Source organism: Acipenser ruthenus, chromosome 10 (genome assembly GCF_902713425.1).
Source record: "Acipenser ruthenus chromosome 10, fAciRut3.2 maternal haplotype, whole genome shotgun sequence".
Taxonomy (NCBI): Eukaryota; Metazoa; Chordata; class Actinopteri; order Acipenseriformes; family Acipenseridae; genus Acipenser; species Acipenser ruthenus.
This window is the reverse complement of record NC_081198.1, coordinates 5959789-5976872: the sequence shown is the minus strand read 5'-3', so window position 1 is coordinate 5976872 and position 17084 is coordinate 5959789. Positions and strand designations below refer to the sequence as shown.

Here is a 17084-nt window from a genome sequence, read left to right as displayed (position 1 = left end):
ACAGTGACGACGCACCTATACGAAAACCCTACTGACTGAATGGGATCCAAAACTGAAACAAAAACTAGTTTGAACTGAAACAGAATAAAACAGTGCAATATGTTTTAGGACATAGACTAATTTACGTGTGTAACTGCTGTCCCATCATATATATTAGCCCTGGAACATTCATGGGGTTAGTATCGATAGACCTACTGATTCAATTCCAGCAGATTACAGTATTAGAATATACCTGTGCATGCCAGTGTAATAACAATGTATTTCCTTCCACAATAAATGTGTTTAAGTCTCTAACAAGTTTATTTGTTTTCTGACACTCAGTACCACTAAACAATGGCGAAGGTTTCCTGGGAAATGTCGATGAATTATTGCTTTCTATTCTCATATTAGACACTCATATGTGTGCAAGTGTGTGTGACTAAGATTCTGTGGATCTAAGTGTATGAGAGATCTGTGGTTCAGGGAAGTAATTGAAAAGGACAGAAAATACCAGATACGAATCATAAATAATATTCAGCTTATCTGCAGTCACAGAAAGAAAATAAGCCTTTGCGGGAGAATGCATTTCTATTTATTCCACAAGCACACTGACCTTTTGCAAATCAGATTTTTTGATTAAAAATAAAACATAAGGAACCTAGCTGCTCTGCTGCAGTTTATGTGTTACCCAGCCGAGAAAAGAATTGTGCTTCTATTATTCATTGCAGAATAGCTCAGTCAGTCAGCTTTGCTGCGTCTTCTCAGAGAACAGGGACACACAGTGGCCACTATCAGCACAAAATAAATGAAGTTAGAGAAGACGAAACAAATCAGAAATCAAAATCTATTAAATAAAACTATGGGAGTCCTTCTAGAAATATAAAACTGAAGACATAATGATAGGAATGGTCAAAACAAAGGAGGCAAACAAACAGAGAATGCCTTAATTGGGCATAAACTTGTCTTTGCAAAGCTATGGCTACAAAGTGACAGCATTCACAGACTGGAACTTTTATTATAAGATGTGCTAGTAAATAATTTACAGAACAATGGAAGCTAATGTAAAAATAAGCCACAGGGACCTCTGGTACAATGGCATCAAAAGGTTCCAATCCTCACAAGGACACACTGTCTCCAAACAATCTGCTCTAAGAATCAGGTAACACTGCAACCTCATTCTCAACCCTCACACATAACACTTGTTTAATATCCTTGAATTTGAAATGGTGAATCCCAGATTCGTCCTCAGCCACATGTAAATGGGTCCAAGGACTAAGTGCTGCAGGTCACCAACTGCCATGCTGCACTTCACACTTGTCATAGACAGAGAAAGAATCTGAGCTGCAAATCTCCCTCCCGACCAGAAAGGGTGCTGAGGAAGGTTGGTAGTACACTTTCCCACAGATGGGTCGACTTGACGGTGGGCAGAAACAGGAAGTCGGGCCATCTTGGAGGAAGTGCGTAGCTGCACATATGAGAAACGGTTCCCATGCTATCAGCTTCGGGCCAGGCGGCGATTGGATAAACAGTGGTGCCGGGCTGATTGCAGGGAGGCGTTTGGTAGTAGAAAGGGGACGCAGCTATGCGAGTACGACCTTGCGCTGAAATACGTAACTGACGGTCGGAGCTACTGTTTGTTTTTGTTACTTGTTGTGTTTTGTTTATAAGCCAGCACAAACCCCTGAGCACTTCCTTCACGGCACAACACAAGCGCACCACGAGACCCCTGGAATACTGAAGAGCACGGTTTTGTGCACTGAGAACGTGGAATTATTGTGAACAGTTTATTTTTGTTTGGGTCTGCAAACCCGCCATGTACCCCCCAATACCATTGCTGGTAGAGGGGTGGATCTTTGCCTTTGAAACTTATTAAAAACACAAAACTTTTTGGGAGTATCACTGTCTGGATTGTCTATTTGTACACTGCACCACACTTGCCTGGCTCACACACTCCTTTTAACAGCCCAGATTAGCCTCCAGCTATAGGACTTCTCTTTTATCTATTCAAATGGTTCCACATACAGTACAACTGTCTCTGTGATGCTTTTTAGTTATTTCTGTCAGGCTGTAAAACCATTGAAGCAACAGCTGTTACCAGGAAAACCAACTGACCAGGTCCTTATGTTTGACGTCCAAAATATCACTGAATACTAAAAAGCAATAATTGCTGTCCCGTCATATAAGACATTGTGTATCAAGACATTGTATAGACTCAAAGCCTGTTTCTTAGCAATGCTTCTTGGAACTGATTATTGAGATAATGTGTATAAAATGGCTCCTGTCTCACCGAGAGCATTGTGGTTGCTTAATAGTACATCAACAGAAATTGCATGCATCCAGCGATTCTGAAATGACTCGTTGTCATTTACTGTAATGATCAAGTTTGCTGGCTCCCCAGCAGGGCCAAAAAGAAAAACATCGCTAGCTAGATTAAAGGCTGTAGAACAGACCAAAAAACAAAAACACAAAAAAAGAAACACTGACCCAATGTTACTGAATTCCAAGACAAACTGCATTGCTGTAAAAGTGAATTCCATTAATATTTGAATGTGCAGTATTGTAATGTGTGCTTGCCACAGTACCTGCTACTTGCAATGAATAAGAGTTGCTCAGGTGGAGGATCCTTCACCTCGGCGGAGAATGCAAAAATGGAGGCTCTCAGTTAGGGCCTTTATCTGTGCAGAACACTATGTAGATACACACAGACAATACTCCAGGGAGAGACCTGAGATACACTACAGACTCGTAGAGTAACTGTCCTTGGGGAACCAGAGATTTGGATAGAATCTCTCTAGACTTCAGAATGAGGATAGCTATGTAAAGCATATAACTGACACTGTTGAGTATAGACCATAAGTTACTGCAGGTGGTGTAATTGTCTAGTGAAGCTCAATAACACAGGAGAAAAGATTATGGACTTTATACAGTAGGTTTAAAACCAGTGAAAGGGGCTGTATCGAAAAACAGATGTGCATAGTGTACTGATGTAGACATAATGCAGAGAAGGGCTTTACAAGAATGAGGCTGGATTGCATGCCATATTAATCTTCATGGGCTACAGCAATATCACTGCTGAAACCCTGAGTGAGAAGGTAATAAATAGCGTTAAGGGATCAAACCACTCCTGACTGTAAATACTGTTTTGATGGAATAAAGAACTAACTGTCTCAGAGGTCACGCTAGCTTTTTTGTTCATACGTTCCTGAAACACACATGCCCAAAATGTTGCGTTCCATCCATCAAATATACATTTTAACACAAAGGCTAAGAAACTCCAGGGATGTGCACTTTGGTACATTTTTATGAACGTTTAAACTATGGCATGTAGTAGTTTAAAAAAATCTCTGTCTGTGTATAGATATACATATTGTTATTATTATTATTATTTATTTCTTAGCAGACGCCCTTATCCAGGGTGACTTACAATTGTTACACATTATACATTATTTCACATTATACAGATATCACATTATTTTTACATACAATTACCCATTTATACAGTTGGGTTTTTTTACTGGAGCAATCTAGGTAAAGTACCTTGCTCAGGGGTACAACAGCAGTGTCCTCCACCTGGGATTGAACCCACAACCCTCCGGTCAAGAGTCCAAAGCCCTAACCACTACTCCCCACTGCTCCCCCATATATGTGTATGTTCAAAGCTGATCCCCCTTTCATTCTTGTGATATATCTGATCATATTAGGAAATTACATTTACATTGTATGCAGTCATAAACAGCTTATCTCAACATCTGGCAGAAAGGTACTACAGCAACATGGGAGTTTAAAAATAACAGTTTTCTCATTTACGACCACCTTTCCCATCAGTCAGCTTTGTTTATCTGGCATGCTACCCTCTTTCAGAAAAACATCTTGGCCTATTCAGTCTTTCTGCTTTGTTTCTCCCTCCCCTATAGTATCTTGTGCTATAAACCTGAATTACTCTTCCCCTCCTGTCACATGGTATTCATCATGACTAACTAACCATAGTCATAAAGGTAATGATTAGTTATGTAAGTGCCACAATTACAGGTTGTTTTTCTGAGGTGTGTCAATGTTTTTTATATTGTACTTTGTATACGTGCCCACATTATAGACTGCATAATGGGAACTTAACACCCAGAATGCATTGAAATGCTGGCCTTGACGCTCAATCCTGTACCTGTAAGAATGACACTCAAGGCTCATTAATCAGAAAACACATAATCAGTACTTTTCTTCACTTTAACACTTATCTGTTCTAGGCTAATACAATATATGTAAAATTAGAGTTTCACTGCTTACTTCTCAATACACAGACTTACAGTCTCTTCCTCTTCCTAAAAGTCCAATGATTAATGTTATGCAATAAAAAATACAAAATAAATACACACATTTGCTGGTATTTCACCTTGTGCACACAATCTAAAATTACCACTATCTTATAGATGAACTCCTGAAAGCCTCAACTACAGTGTCCCCACTATTAGAAAGAGCGTACTCAAATATTTCCACCTTACTGCATTAGCTACTTGACGCACTAAACAATGCTAAGCAGTTTGAGTTTTTGCTGAAGCCCATCAGTTCACAGAGCTGCAGAAATTCCTTTCCCTTACCTTCCAGGACTGTGAGTTTGGCACTGGTGTTGATCTCTCCCATGCTGTTGGTCGCTGTGCACTCATAGATTGCTTCGTCCCTGTGAGTCCGAAGAGGCTGAATTCTGAGGACAGACCCAGAGCCGTCGTCAAACTCGATCACCTGCAAAATAAAAGTTAAAAACAGTCTTCCTTACACACTTAGTCTAAATAACCCCTGGCTTCATTACAGCCCAAATCACGATTGGATAAAAAGCCCCAATATGAGACAATGTTACCTAATGGTGTTGTTCGTAATGAGGCACTTTCTCTCTAATCCATGTACTACAAACTTTGTTCCTTCTTTAAAATTGAAGGAATTTAGTCATCACATTTCAGATACCATTAGCTGTATGTGAAGTTAGATTATTAGCCAAGTAATTAAACAAGACCAGTTTTCTGTAGTCCCTTGTCTTTCACACACAGACTATTTGTTATCTCAATTGTGGCTAATTATCAATGTCCATTCTTGGGCCAAGAGCATATTGTGTCTTACCTAGTGAAGGGCAACTCAAGACAAGCAGTGCAGTGAAGCAGAGACACAGACAAGTCAAAGTTCTAAGAAGCTACAGGGTCATTGCTTTTCTCACCTCAAAGCGCTGAGAGCTCACTTTCTTTCCCTTTTTCATCCATGTGATCCTGGGTTTCGGCTCCCCTGTCGCCAGGCACACAAAAGACGCCACCCCTCCCGAAATCCCAATTTGGTCCTCTGGGGTTTTTACAAAACTTGGCATGCCTGGGAGAAAATGGAAAGAGAAAAATTTGAACCATATCTACAACAGCCAGGCGCCTAGATTTGGTTAAAAGAAAACATAGCTATCGGGGTGTTTATTTTACACTGCAGCTCTACTAACTATTACATACACCACAGGGTCTGTGCTTTACAACATGGGCACTGGCTACAAAGAATCATTAGAGAATAAATTAATTAGGTTTCATGACAATAAACAGACTGGCTTAGTTGTTAAAGCTGCTCAAGTAGGAGGGATGTTTAGTTTTAAAATACCATAATGTGCGTCTTTGGGGGGGGGGGGGGGGGGGGGCATTTTAACCTCTTTGGCTCGCATCCTTCACAGAGTAAAATAAGCACAACATCCCAGTGCAAACAAAACGTGATGCTTATACTGACAAACAAAAGCGAGATTTCGTACAAAACTCCTAATCCTGGTTAATCTCCAAAACAAAACGTACCATATGGGATTATGTGTCAAGGAAATGAGCAGCAAGTTAATTCCCTGCTTAAGCACAGAGTGCTACTTTTCAATACTGCTCAGGGGGGAAAAACAAACATTCCTAGCCGATTTTGAAGAGTGGCACTTGTCAGGTGTTGTACACTATGTGAAAATGCAGAAATTTGCTGTTTTTAAAAACCTCATAAAGGAAGTCATCTTTGAGGAAACAAAATAATACACTGAGTAGTTTATATAAAATCAACACTTTAGCCTCCACCTACCATGTTTTTGTTTTTGCTGTGTGATAATGGTCTTTCCCACAGTGGTTTTGCAACACCTCCTAATTGTATCGCTATCCGCGCCTACATTTGGTAGCAGTGGAGGAAGTCACTTGTAGTCAGCCAAGGGGTTAAAAGAGGTTTGCAATGCTGCTGTGAACACAGCTGCTGAAGTGCAGCACACTGCACCATGGATTCAATAGCCTCAGACTGCAAGACTCACAGGGATTTACCTCCCAAGCCGGGGATCATTATTAACTGCATTAGTGGCCGCTTTTGTTTGGTTAATTTGGTGTTACACCTTTGAATAAGTCAGCTTCATAAAAAATAATACTGTATAGATGCTATTAGCATTCCTCTTATTGTATAAACAGCTCTCCATTAAAGTTATTTTTCCCCACTGTGGTTTGAGAGTCTATAGCCACATAACGTATTATTCCATTAGGCACAGGAGAAATGGCCTCCACCCAAACACACAATTATGAATCTATTCATCTAGAAGTCATGCTTGAAACAATATCACTGAAAAGAGTACATGCTCACCATTCTCAGCTACTGTACACTGGGCAAACAAAAGGTAATTGTAAATATTAATTAAAACATGTACTGTATGTCTACTATTTAATCTACAGTAGAACACTAGTCCATACATAAAATAAAATCATAAAATGTCAGATCAAATGAAAATAAATGGTCCTCCCACATTTGCATGTAAATATGAAGACCATTCAATATTATTAATGAGTATGCTCCGTAATATTAAAGGCAAAGTTTCTCTCACATTGACATGCCTTTTACTGACCCAACCTGTGGCTGTGTGGTCCAGTGGTTAAAGAAAAGGGCTTGTAACCAGGAGGTCCCCGGTTCAAATCCCACCTCAGCCACTGACTCATTGTGTGACCCTGAGCAAGTCACTTAACCTCCTTGCGCTCCGTCTTTCGGGTGAGATGTAGTTGTAAGTGACTCTGCAGCTGATGCATAGCTCACACACCCTTGTCTCTGTAAGTCGCCTTGAATAACCCAGGTTCAAATTCTTTACAAGCCAAGTCAGGACCATACCCAGTGACTGAGCTCTTGCCTTTCCCTTGGGGGGTACTGGGTCAACCATTAATGTTTTAGCAGTCAGCTGCCTTTAAAGGCCCTAGTGACTTTTTAGCCTTAAGCAATTTCCTGATGGTCAACAAGCTACTTACTGGCACTGTATTTCTTCACTGTATTAAGCCCTAAAACACAAGGCAATTAAAACTGCCAGCCTCCATATACTCCAAACCTGTTAGCGTGTACGATTCCTAAACCCTCGCTACACTTGTGCACCGTATGGTTCCTGCAACAGGGTGTGGGGGGAATTTGGCCTCCTGTTGTTCCTCTAGTTGCTTTTTTTTTTTATCTAATTCATAGGTAATACATTTTCCACACTTGCACCAAGGACAAGCTGAAACATGTTTTGCAAACATCTGACACTTTCACCTTGTCAAATCGTTCACTATCCCCTTTTTGTCCAAGTTGATTAATCACACAGAGTACTACAGTAAAACCCCTTTTATTTATTTCTTTATTTGTGCATTGATTTATTTATCTCAAAGTATAAACAAAAAAATCAGTTGGCAATCATTAAAAAAATAATAATAATAAAACTACTCCGGAGAAATTTCTCAACAAATGGTTTGAATAACATCGAGCAACGTAATTTGCATACACATGTCATCACCTTGGCCCATTACTGAAAGAACTCATACCTGGTTAACATTGTTGAAATCCTGTGGAGCCGAATAGAAACCATTTTCTTCCACACCTTACTACATATGAACAAAAAACCCTGAACAGCAAAAAGCTATCTTAAAAGAAGAGATCTACTGGCAAAAATATCAAACCGTGTCCTATTTACTGTAACAAATAAGCATTCTAGGCAAACATTTAGCTTACTGTAACAACAGTTGAATATCTGGTGTATGTCTATATAGGTAGTATAATCAGTGCCACAGAATGTGCCCTTGCCTTAGGACAGCCCTGTCTCCATGTTTATGAAGCTGCTATTCGAGACCCTTTCCATAGGAATGCATAGTGTGACACACGAAGGTGGACAGCCAGAGAGCCCTGCACTCCTGGGAAATGGATGAAACCTCTCCTCAAAGCTACAAACAATGATTAGAAGCCGCCTGCAGGGCTCAACATCACAGCCAGAGCCCGATCAGAGGAATAATCCTCAGAGCTTCTTTACAGCAGTGCAGCTGTGAAGCAGGGGAAGCAGGACAAGGTGTGAAAATGTACCCAGCACTGCACACAGACCTACTTCCTATTTCTTGACCTGAAACTGAAATGACTGGGCTGACATTTTCAAGACATTTCCACTCATCTGACAGCTTGACAGACTGACTTGAGAGATCAGGGGGGATTATTATAATTTTTCTGATATTCAGTAATTCTGTTTTAAAATTCTGTTTGTGTGCATTTCTTTTTGATGCTTATCATTCTTCTAATTAAAAAAATAAATGAACGTTGAATTAAAGAAACTAAATAAACCCAACAGAAATTTAAGAGGACTGTCACAATTAACACTATGACACCATCAACTGACATTTTTTGTAACATCTGTTGAGAAGATTACGACAGGTTTTTTGTGGTTCAGACATTACTGTAAACTAAAAATCTACGTATGCATCTGATACAGCTTGAAAATAAAGAATTTTATTATTGATCAAATTGATACTCTAAATATAGTAAAGGAATACGGTCCATCTAATTGGCTGTGAGCTTACAGACTCTGCGTTTTAAAACACACCCACAGAAAGAGTGAAAATGTCTCAGACTGTTATTCACTCCAGTGGCAGCCCCGGGATCACGTCCCTGCCTCAGGTGCAAACATCCCTAAAACTACATTTCAAAGCCTTGTTTTCTCTTCTGCATGATTATACTAATCATGCATTAACACAGATCTCCAAAAGTTGGTGCCCCCTTAACTGAAGTCCCCATTAAAGATATTTCCAAACCTATAGATCAGTGGTGAGTCAATCAATCAATACTTTATTTATATATTTATATATATATTCATACAAAAAGTATGTCAAATCGCTGTACAGGACAAAACAGAAGAAAATCGAAATACAATTCATGTGTATAGAGATAATGAGAAGCACAGTTTAAAAATCAGTTTAAAAAAGCTAAATCTAAAAAAGTAAGTTTTCAATTTTGACTTGGTCATCAACTGATAGCACTTCTGATATGAGGTGGCAGTGCATTCCACAATCTGGGAGCACAGCGACTAAAAGCTCTCTCTCCCTTCCTTTTTGTGTACACTTGTGGGAGGCAATTCATGAGCAGTACAATTCCCAACTGAACTGCTAAGTAAGCAACCCACCCAGAGCAATTACAAATCCCTTTTCTGACAGCATCACATTTGAATGCAGCAGGCACTTGTTTTAATAAATAAAATAAAAAAATCCAATGAATAAAGATTGTAATTTTACTGCTGAATGTCATCTGATGCCAAATGACTCCAAATTAAGTTGCCGTCTGCATGTACCCAAAAGGGCCAACAGCTAGACAGTTTATGTATGTAAAAAAAAAAACAAAAAACCAATATATCTACTGCAGGCATTGGCAATAAAACCAGGATTTAAACAATTATAGATCATTAGCATTTACTAAATTTGTTGCCGCTAAATAATGAGATGCAAAATGCTATTTGTAAGGTTCTGTTGGCTTATACTTTTACTGTAACCATATACGTCATGCAGAATGAAAATAAGGATTCAGACTTACATTGTACTGTAATATAGTTGGGGCTTCTGTTTTTCGGGTTTTATTAATTGTATTTTTCGGTGCTTATTTTGAGCTATTTTCGAGTTTTATGTAAATCGGTTTTTTCTGAGCTTTCGTTTTTGATAGACTGTATGAAATTAGTGTTTTCGGTTACTTTTCAAAATGCGTGAGCGTTTTTTTTTCTGTCAAAATATGTATAGTAACTCGACAGTATTGCACATTTAAGTTGTACCTTCTTTCCATTGCTGTCTTCCGCAATGGAATCCCTATGGTCATGAGCACATTCTTCTGGGGTCTGTGTGTGTAGGCATTTTTTGTACATTTCGCCACAATTCTGTTTTTAAATCCTCTGACAATCCCGCTAACAAGCCTCCATCCTGACTGTGATCTCGTTTTAAATCTCGCAAGCAGAGTCTTCAGTAGAAAATGTAGGAATGTACTGTCATTCAGTAGTTGGGGCGGGTTTAACGTATTCAGAACGAATCAATGATAGATGCAAGTCAGGAAGGCGGGCCACTGCCCAGCAGCACTCGGAAATGTATTTATTATTATTTTTGTAGTAGGTTTTATTTTTTATATGGGATTAGGGTAAAGTCAACGTGAATTGATTAACCATTCCCACATTTTTTTCCGGTGCTTTCCGGTGTTTATTGGCTATCCACCGATTTCCATTTTTGTTTTGTAATCTGGGGTTTTATCGGGTTTTAAAATCGGTTAAACCGAAAATCAGAAGCCCTAAATACAGTATATTAATTACTGCCTGAAATATATTAGCATGTGCAGTACCTTAGAAGTCAAGGTATCTTCTCTATTAAAATATTATCCCATGGCATCAGTCAAAGATCATGAATAGCTTTGACCAGAATCCTTCATTAGTTTTCAGTTTTCTAACACAGTATGCATGCAGCTCTGCGCCTGTTGGAGGCTTCTATAGCAGCAAAATCTCTAATCTGATTAACCAGACTGTCTGTAGATTAACATAACAAACAGCCGTACAGCAGCTGTAAACCAAATTCAACAAATTCAATGGAGCACAGCTGTATTACTGAGCTCAACATCTGGAACGTTTCCTTTCCCCATGCTTTTAAGGCCATAGCCGTCTCCAGGTTCATGCCACCTGCTGTTCATGAGTTCCAATGTCCCCAATGCTGTCCTCTCAGATAAATGCAAAATAAGGGTTAATCTGTTTCAAGTAACAGCATGGAAATGTATTTTCAAAAAGTCAGATGGAGAAAAATTAAGAAAAAACTACATAGAATGCACTATCAATGTACTACAACAACAACAACAACAACAACAACAACAACAACAACAACAACAATAATAACAACAACAACAACAACAACAACAACAACAAGGAAACACAAGTTAAATAAATGCAATTTGTAGCATACACCTGCTGTGATTAGGGGTAAGCAAACATCTCCCATCTCTAGGGTATTAAATACTTTTCACCAGCACTTAAGTACAAGGGTGGCCTCAAATGATCAATAAAACTACCTTGAGTGGAAGCCATTTATTCACATTAATATAGTGTATTAGTGACTTATCATTTTCACTTCCACATTTAAATCAGCAGGTAATACACGTGTGTCAGACAACATCAGGAGTGTTCTTTAGGAAAGCATTTACAATAATGTGCTTAATTAACATGCTGTACATGCAATTAAACCTAAATAAAACCACCTCATTAGCACATTTCTTACTGGGGTTTTATCTTAATACTCTGATACAGTATGCCAACAGTATACTAAGGCTAATCAGATAATCACACATCATCATTAAATGTATGCAGTGCACATTAGCATCAACCTTGAATTTCAAAAAGTTTGTTAAAAGAGATTACTTAAACTATTTCCATCCCCACCCACTGAAATGGATAATCTATCCAAACGAATCTGAAAACATTCAGTAAGACCTACAATACTGAACGGTAAGAGTCTTCACTGGCATTCGGCTACATTCATGAGAAATGAAACAGGAGTGAAAATACTGGCCTGGTTTGAGCAACTGACTTTCCAATTCCATGTACTGTACCATTATAACCAAACCACATCCATTCAAGTGTGCTGCACACAGCATTTCCATATCACATCACACTCCTACTTCCACAGTTGAGGCAGCTTTCAAAACCCAAATCATTTTCTACACTCACTGATAACTGGCAATCTAAAAATGCAGCTGCTCTAAAACAGCTCTATTGGAGACCTCTTAGCACCATATTGTTATTATATTTCGTAATGCTGAATTCCTCTCACTTGTCATGTTTATTTTATTAAAAGCATTACAGAGATCCAGCTGGACTGCATGGTTCTGACAAGGCTACAAGAGGAATGCCTTGACAAATACAGGGCAAGGACAGGCAATACATGAGAACTAGTCCCAACTCATCCCCATTATCTCTTAAACACACAGACCAGGGAAGGTTTGACAAATAAAAGCAGTTCAGCTGAAGATGCAAATTGCAAATCTGAAAACCATACAGTACTTAAAAATCAGGAAAAGGATTGATACAGTAAAAGAGTTTCTTCAGGAGGTGACCTTCTCCCTGCTTCTCATCACAGCCGCTCCTCAGACTAGCGACAGTATGGAATACCTATCAAATCAGACCTGCTCTAAACTGACGTTACAGTATGGAATCCCTATCAAATCAGACCTGCTCTAAACTGACATTACAGTATGGAATCCCTATCAAATCAGACCTGCTCTAAACTGACGTTACAGTATGGAATCTCTATCAAATCAGACCTACTCTAAACTGACGTTACAGTATGGAATCCCTATCAAATCAGACCTGCTCTAAACTGACGTTACAGTATGGAATCCCTATCAAATCAGACCTGCTCTAAACTGACGTTACAGTATGGAATCCCTATCAAATCAGACCTGCTCTAAAGTGACGTTACAGTATGGAATCCCTATCAAATCAGACCTGCTCTAAAGTGACGTTACAGTATGGAATCCCTATCAAATCAGACCTACTCTAAAGTGACGTTACAGTATGGAATCCCTATCAAATCAGACCTACTCTAAAGTGACGCGACAGTACGGAATCCCTATCAAATCAGACCTGCTCTAAACTGACGCGACAGTACGGAATCCCTATCAAATCAGACCTGCTCTAAACTGACGTTACAGTACGGAATCCCTATCAAATCAGACCTGCTCTAAAGTGACGTTACAGTACAAAATCCCTATCAAATCCATGATGCTCAGGAGTATTTACAATTAATCATCACTGTCGTCATCACCTTTGAGCTATCCTGTATACTAAGGCCATTATGCCAGTGCAAGACTTCAAAGAAACGTTGTCCATGTTAAGAGCAGTCTACTCTCTCCTCTCTGTTACCAGCTGTAGTTTTTATTTTAAAACAATTGTACTGCATTGTTTATACCATGCTGCAAATCTGTGGTGCTTTTGGGGACGAGGATATAATTTTAAACACAATACATAAAAGGTCAATTAGACAGACACTCCAGTAAATAAGCAAGGTCAACAGATGTCTATAAAATGGGTCTACTGCTGTCTGATTTAAGTTAAAAGGCTCAGGCTTAAAAGTTTGTGAATATCTTCCAGCACATTCTGGTGACATACTATATGCAGTATAAGCAAAAACATAGCCTTGCATAAAGAAATAGAATACAAAACATTGATTTATTGTCGTTGTTTTGTTCTTTTTCTTTCTTTGCAAATGCTTTTAAGTGTAGGATATTACTACACTTACTGGTCTTCCTAGAGGATAGATTCAACAAAAACTGTGGTGTCTTTTTAACAAGTATGATTGTGGCTTTTGCAATTGATCAAAAATGAAAGAAAATGAATGGCACCAATTCTCTATGCAGTTCCTCTGTCACACACAGAAACATACTGCAAGTTGCTGCTTATTCCACCACTGAAAGCACTGTAGAAGGACACTTACCCAGCGAGCTGAGCCACATACAAAAGAAAGCTCTGCGTCATGGCCTTGAGGAAGTTGACTTCAGTCTGCAGTTTTCATGTGCACCATCATAAGGATTCTATTATGTTTCTTGTATTTCAAATGAACTACAATAGCTGACTATTCTCCCAAACTGTAACATAGACAGACAGGGCAGAAACATATATTGAGAATGGGAAGTAAAAGAACAATGCCCTTATGTGTGGCACATGTGAGAGACAGAGAGACACGACAAAGCAAAGTAGTTCCAGGGTATTAAGGTGTAGGAAATAGACAGTGTTAACACAGAAGGTCTGGAAGGAGGTTAGCAATTTTCCACATCGCACATGGGTTGTAAGCAAAGGTTTAGTAGAGCACCTAGGGTAAGCAGAGAAGGGACCCAGCAGCAATCCTGTAAAATGAACAAAATAAGCAGATTTATGGATATGACCTGAACAATGCAGGTTAATCTGTAATATATTTTACAACCCTCTGTTAAGTCAACTCATAGATGATTCAGGGATTGTCATTTACCATCAAACAACAGTTATGTACACAGCCTAAGCAGGCTTCCGACCAGCGCAAATCATTAAAAGTATTACATCATATGGACAACTACAGGACTACATGATACTGGCTAGGAAAATAATGTGATCTTTTAAAACAGGATGACGACTTGAATTGAGAGAGATATAGTTGTTACTGCAGAATGGGACAGTCTATGATATACAGACAGCTAAGGGCTTCTGGAGATGTTGTACCAGTTAAGTACAACATATATCGACAACTCCATAAATCAATTTCTCAGAGAAACTATACACGTCAGCAACAGTACCGCCGTTCAGAGAATGTCAAAGTAATTTAAAACGTACACATAAAACAGGTGGTCTTATTTTGTAACAATTACAGAGCTGTCGCTACTACCACCTGCATGGCAACAATATACGGTAAGACGATACAGTACAGAAATGCTGTTTAGGTATTTGCTAATGCATTTTTATGGTCTCAGAAGAGGACAGATCTAAGTCGTAGCTGACATATCTGACACTGCCACACAGTGTGCCATCTACCACAAAGAGACATTGTCCTTCCAATCAGTCATAAATTCAAGGCCCTGCCTGCATTGCATAGTGTAAACTACTGAACTTCTCAAACAGCATTTTTCACTGAATTGCTTTAAAATTATTTCCACTTCCTCATTTTTTAAATGATCACGTATGTTAAAATGACTACTTCGAAAAAGGCAGCAGTGAAAAATAGCACTTCTATTACAGTACATATATTATTTCATAGATGGACAAGCTTCAAGAGATTAGAGTGGAAAAGTTAATTAGTTAACCACAAATTTAAAATGCTCTTAAGACAAGTGTCAGCACACTGAATATCTGCAATTTTGTGATAATAAAATCAGCTTCCTTCAAATCTATTCTAACCCAGAATCAAAAGTAAGCACTGTCTATTTAAAAAGTGACGAAAACCCTCAATGGGAACTTAGAACTACAGTTCAGTGCAAAAATCAAGCTCCTTTCATTATAACACCCTTCACGAATGATCACCACTACAGTTCAATGCAAAATGCAAGCTCCTTTCAATACCCACCTTTCACATTTTGTATTTGTTTGGGGAAATTGACAAAAAAAAATATATACAAAAATCTATCAAAATCAGAAAGCACGATGGTGTGCTATTATCTTCTGAATAAACAATTCAATAGTCAAAGTAAGCTTGTACTATAAATCAGATTTTTTATAAAAGGCCACATTTTACCAGGTTGCCAGACTCAGTTAGACTCCCAAATGCAGAGGCACTTGGCTACTTTGGCTTTCAATGATAAAATATTCCCTGAAAAGGGTAAGTGTTCCCTTGGGCAGCCAGCGCTCACAGTGACACAGGGCAGCCTTAAGAGCTAAAACGCCTGCAATACGTCAAAAACACTGACTAAAACAAACCATGTAAAGGAAACTCATTTTAGACTCTTATGACCATCTTTTCCCCAGTGACAATAGCAGGGTTTTAGTTGAATTATTTTCCCTTTCAGTTTTTATTTAACCCTTAACCCTAAAGTAACAGCTGCAGTAAACACACACAGCTGTGTGCACTTGCTAACAGCAAAACTGCAGGTTGTTTCAAAGAGAGGTCAGCATTGTGCATTGATAATGCCTTCTGCACTGTCAAAAGTCAACAAAAAGGGTGGCACAGGATAGAATTAGTCTACTCTGAAAAGGCAGCAAATGACCCACCTACAGTACACAGTACAGTACTGTATCTTGGCCTATATAGTTTGATTCTGGCTCTGTTGTAGTATAGTAACTATAGAGCTGGATTACTGAAAGCCCAGAACCCAGAACAATACCCCCACCAGCTGCCAGAGGATGTTGTTTACCAAGTCATTATTTCTGTCATTGTTAAAAACTAACTCAGTTAATGACAGAAGGACAGTGTTACTTCCCTGAAGAGCTTTGCAGTTAGGGCACTTTAAGAAAAGTTAATTCTGGTTCAAAAGGATTTTGCTGAGAAGTTGTGTTTTTTTTTCCCCCCCTGCTGATGTAGCTTAAAAGTACTAAGCACGTTTAAATCGGGCAGTAAAGAATAAAGTTGGGATAAACAGATGCATATAAATACAAATTAATTAAATAAATAGATATTCCCGATAATGACATGACAACCAACAGATGGATAACAGTCTGTGGGAAATCTGTTCTACTCGCTTTCTTTAAAAGTATAAAATATTCATGGGTGAGAAAGTCTTCCAAAAAGCATCCCTGCAAATATCCTGCTTCTCTCTTTGTTTACAGCTCTGCTCAGTAAGAGTTTTTACTTGTTTCTTGATGTCTTAATTTCCTGAGATAATCCATCTGTCATGAATAATTAAGCAACACATGTGCTTTTTGGTGAAATCTGAACTAGTGCTATAAATCAATTGTGAAGCCCATTACCAGCACTCGGGGTAGAGCCACTAACAGACTGCCATTAATCCTCCCTCTTGTCTGTATGTTAAGATAAAGGAGAATAAAAAGGCTTTGGGTCCCCCCAGTGTTTTTCTTTAAGGGAACAAATAGGTCCATTTGAAACAAAGGGTTTTCACTGCAGAGCTTCAGTATTCACTATACGAAATGCCTTGTTATATATACAGTGTATGTTGAATTCAAGTTGCAGACATACCTTCAAAGCCTCTCTAGAACACATGCAAATCTCACTGGATTCTCGTCCTTCTAAGCCATTAGTTTCTGTTCATACAGGCTGCTCAAGATCACGACTTGCGAAACTGAGAACTGTGATTTGTAAGCATTTCGGTACTATTACCATTCATTTGGCAATTAATGCAGACCGTATGACTAGAAATCGGATTCCCCCTTGCAATCTTGGTGT

General features: G+C 38.8%; 1 protein-coding gene across 11 annotated transcripts in view; it reads right to left on the bottom strand.

Moving 5' to 3' along the window:
- LOC117408471 (receptor-type tyrosine-protein phosphatase F-like) overlaps positions 1–17084 on the bottom strand; it is a 169019-nt gene that overhangs the window by 88805 nt on the left and 63130 nt on the right. For all 11 annotated transcript variants that reach the window (XM_034013498.3, XM_059031591.1, XM_059031592.1 and 8 more), the window contains exons 3-4: positions 5180–5325; positions 4572–4713 (exon numbers count right to left, since the gene is read on the bottom strand). In XM_034013498.3, coding sequence (XP_033869389.1) covers positions 4572–4713; positions 5180–5325 — 288 coding nt within the window. The remainder of the gene's footprint in view (positions 1–4571; positions 4714–5179; positions 5326–17084) is intronic.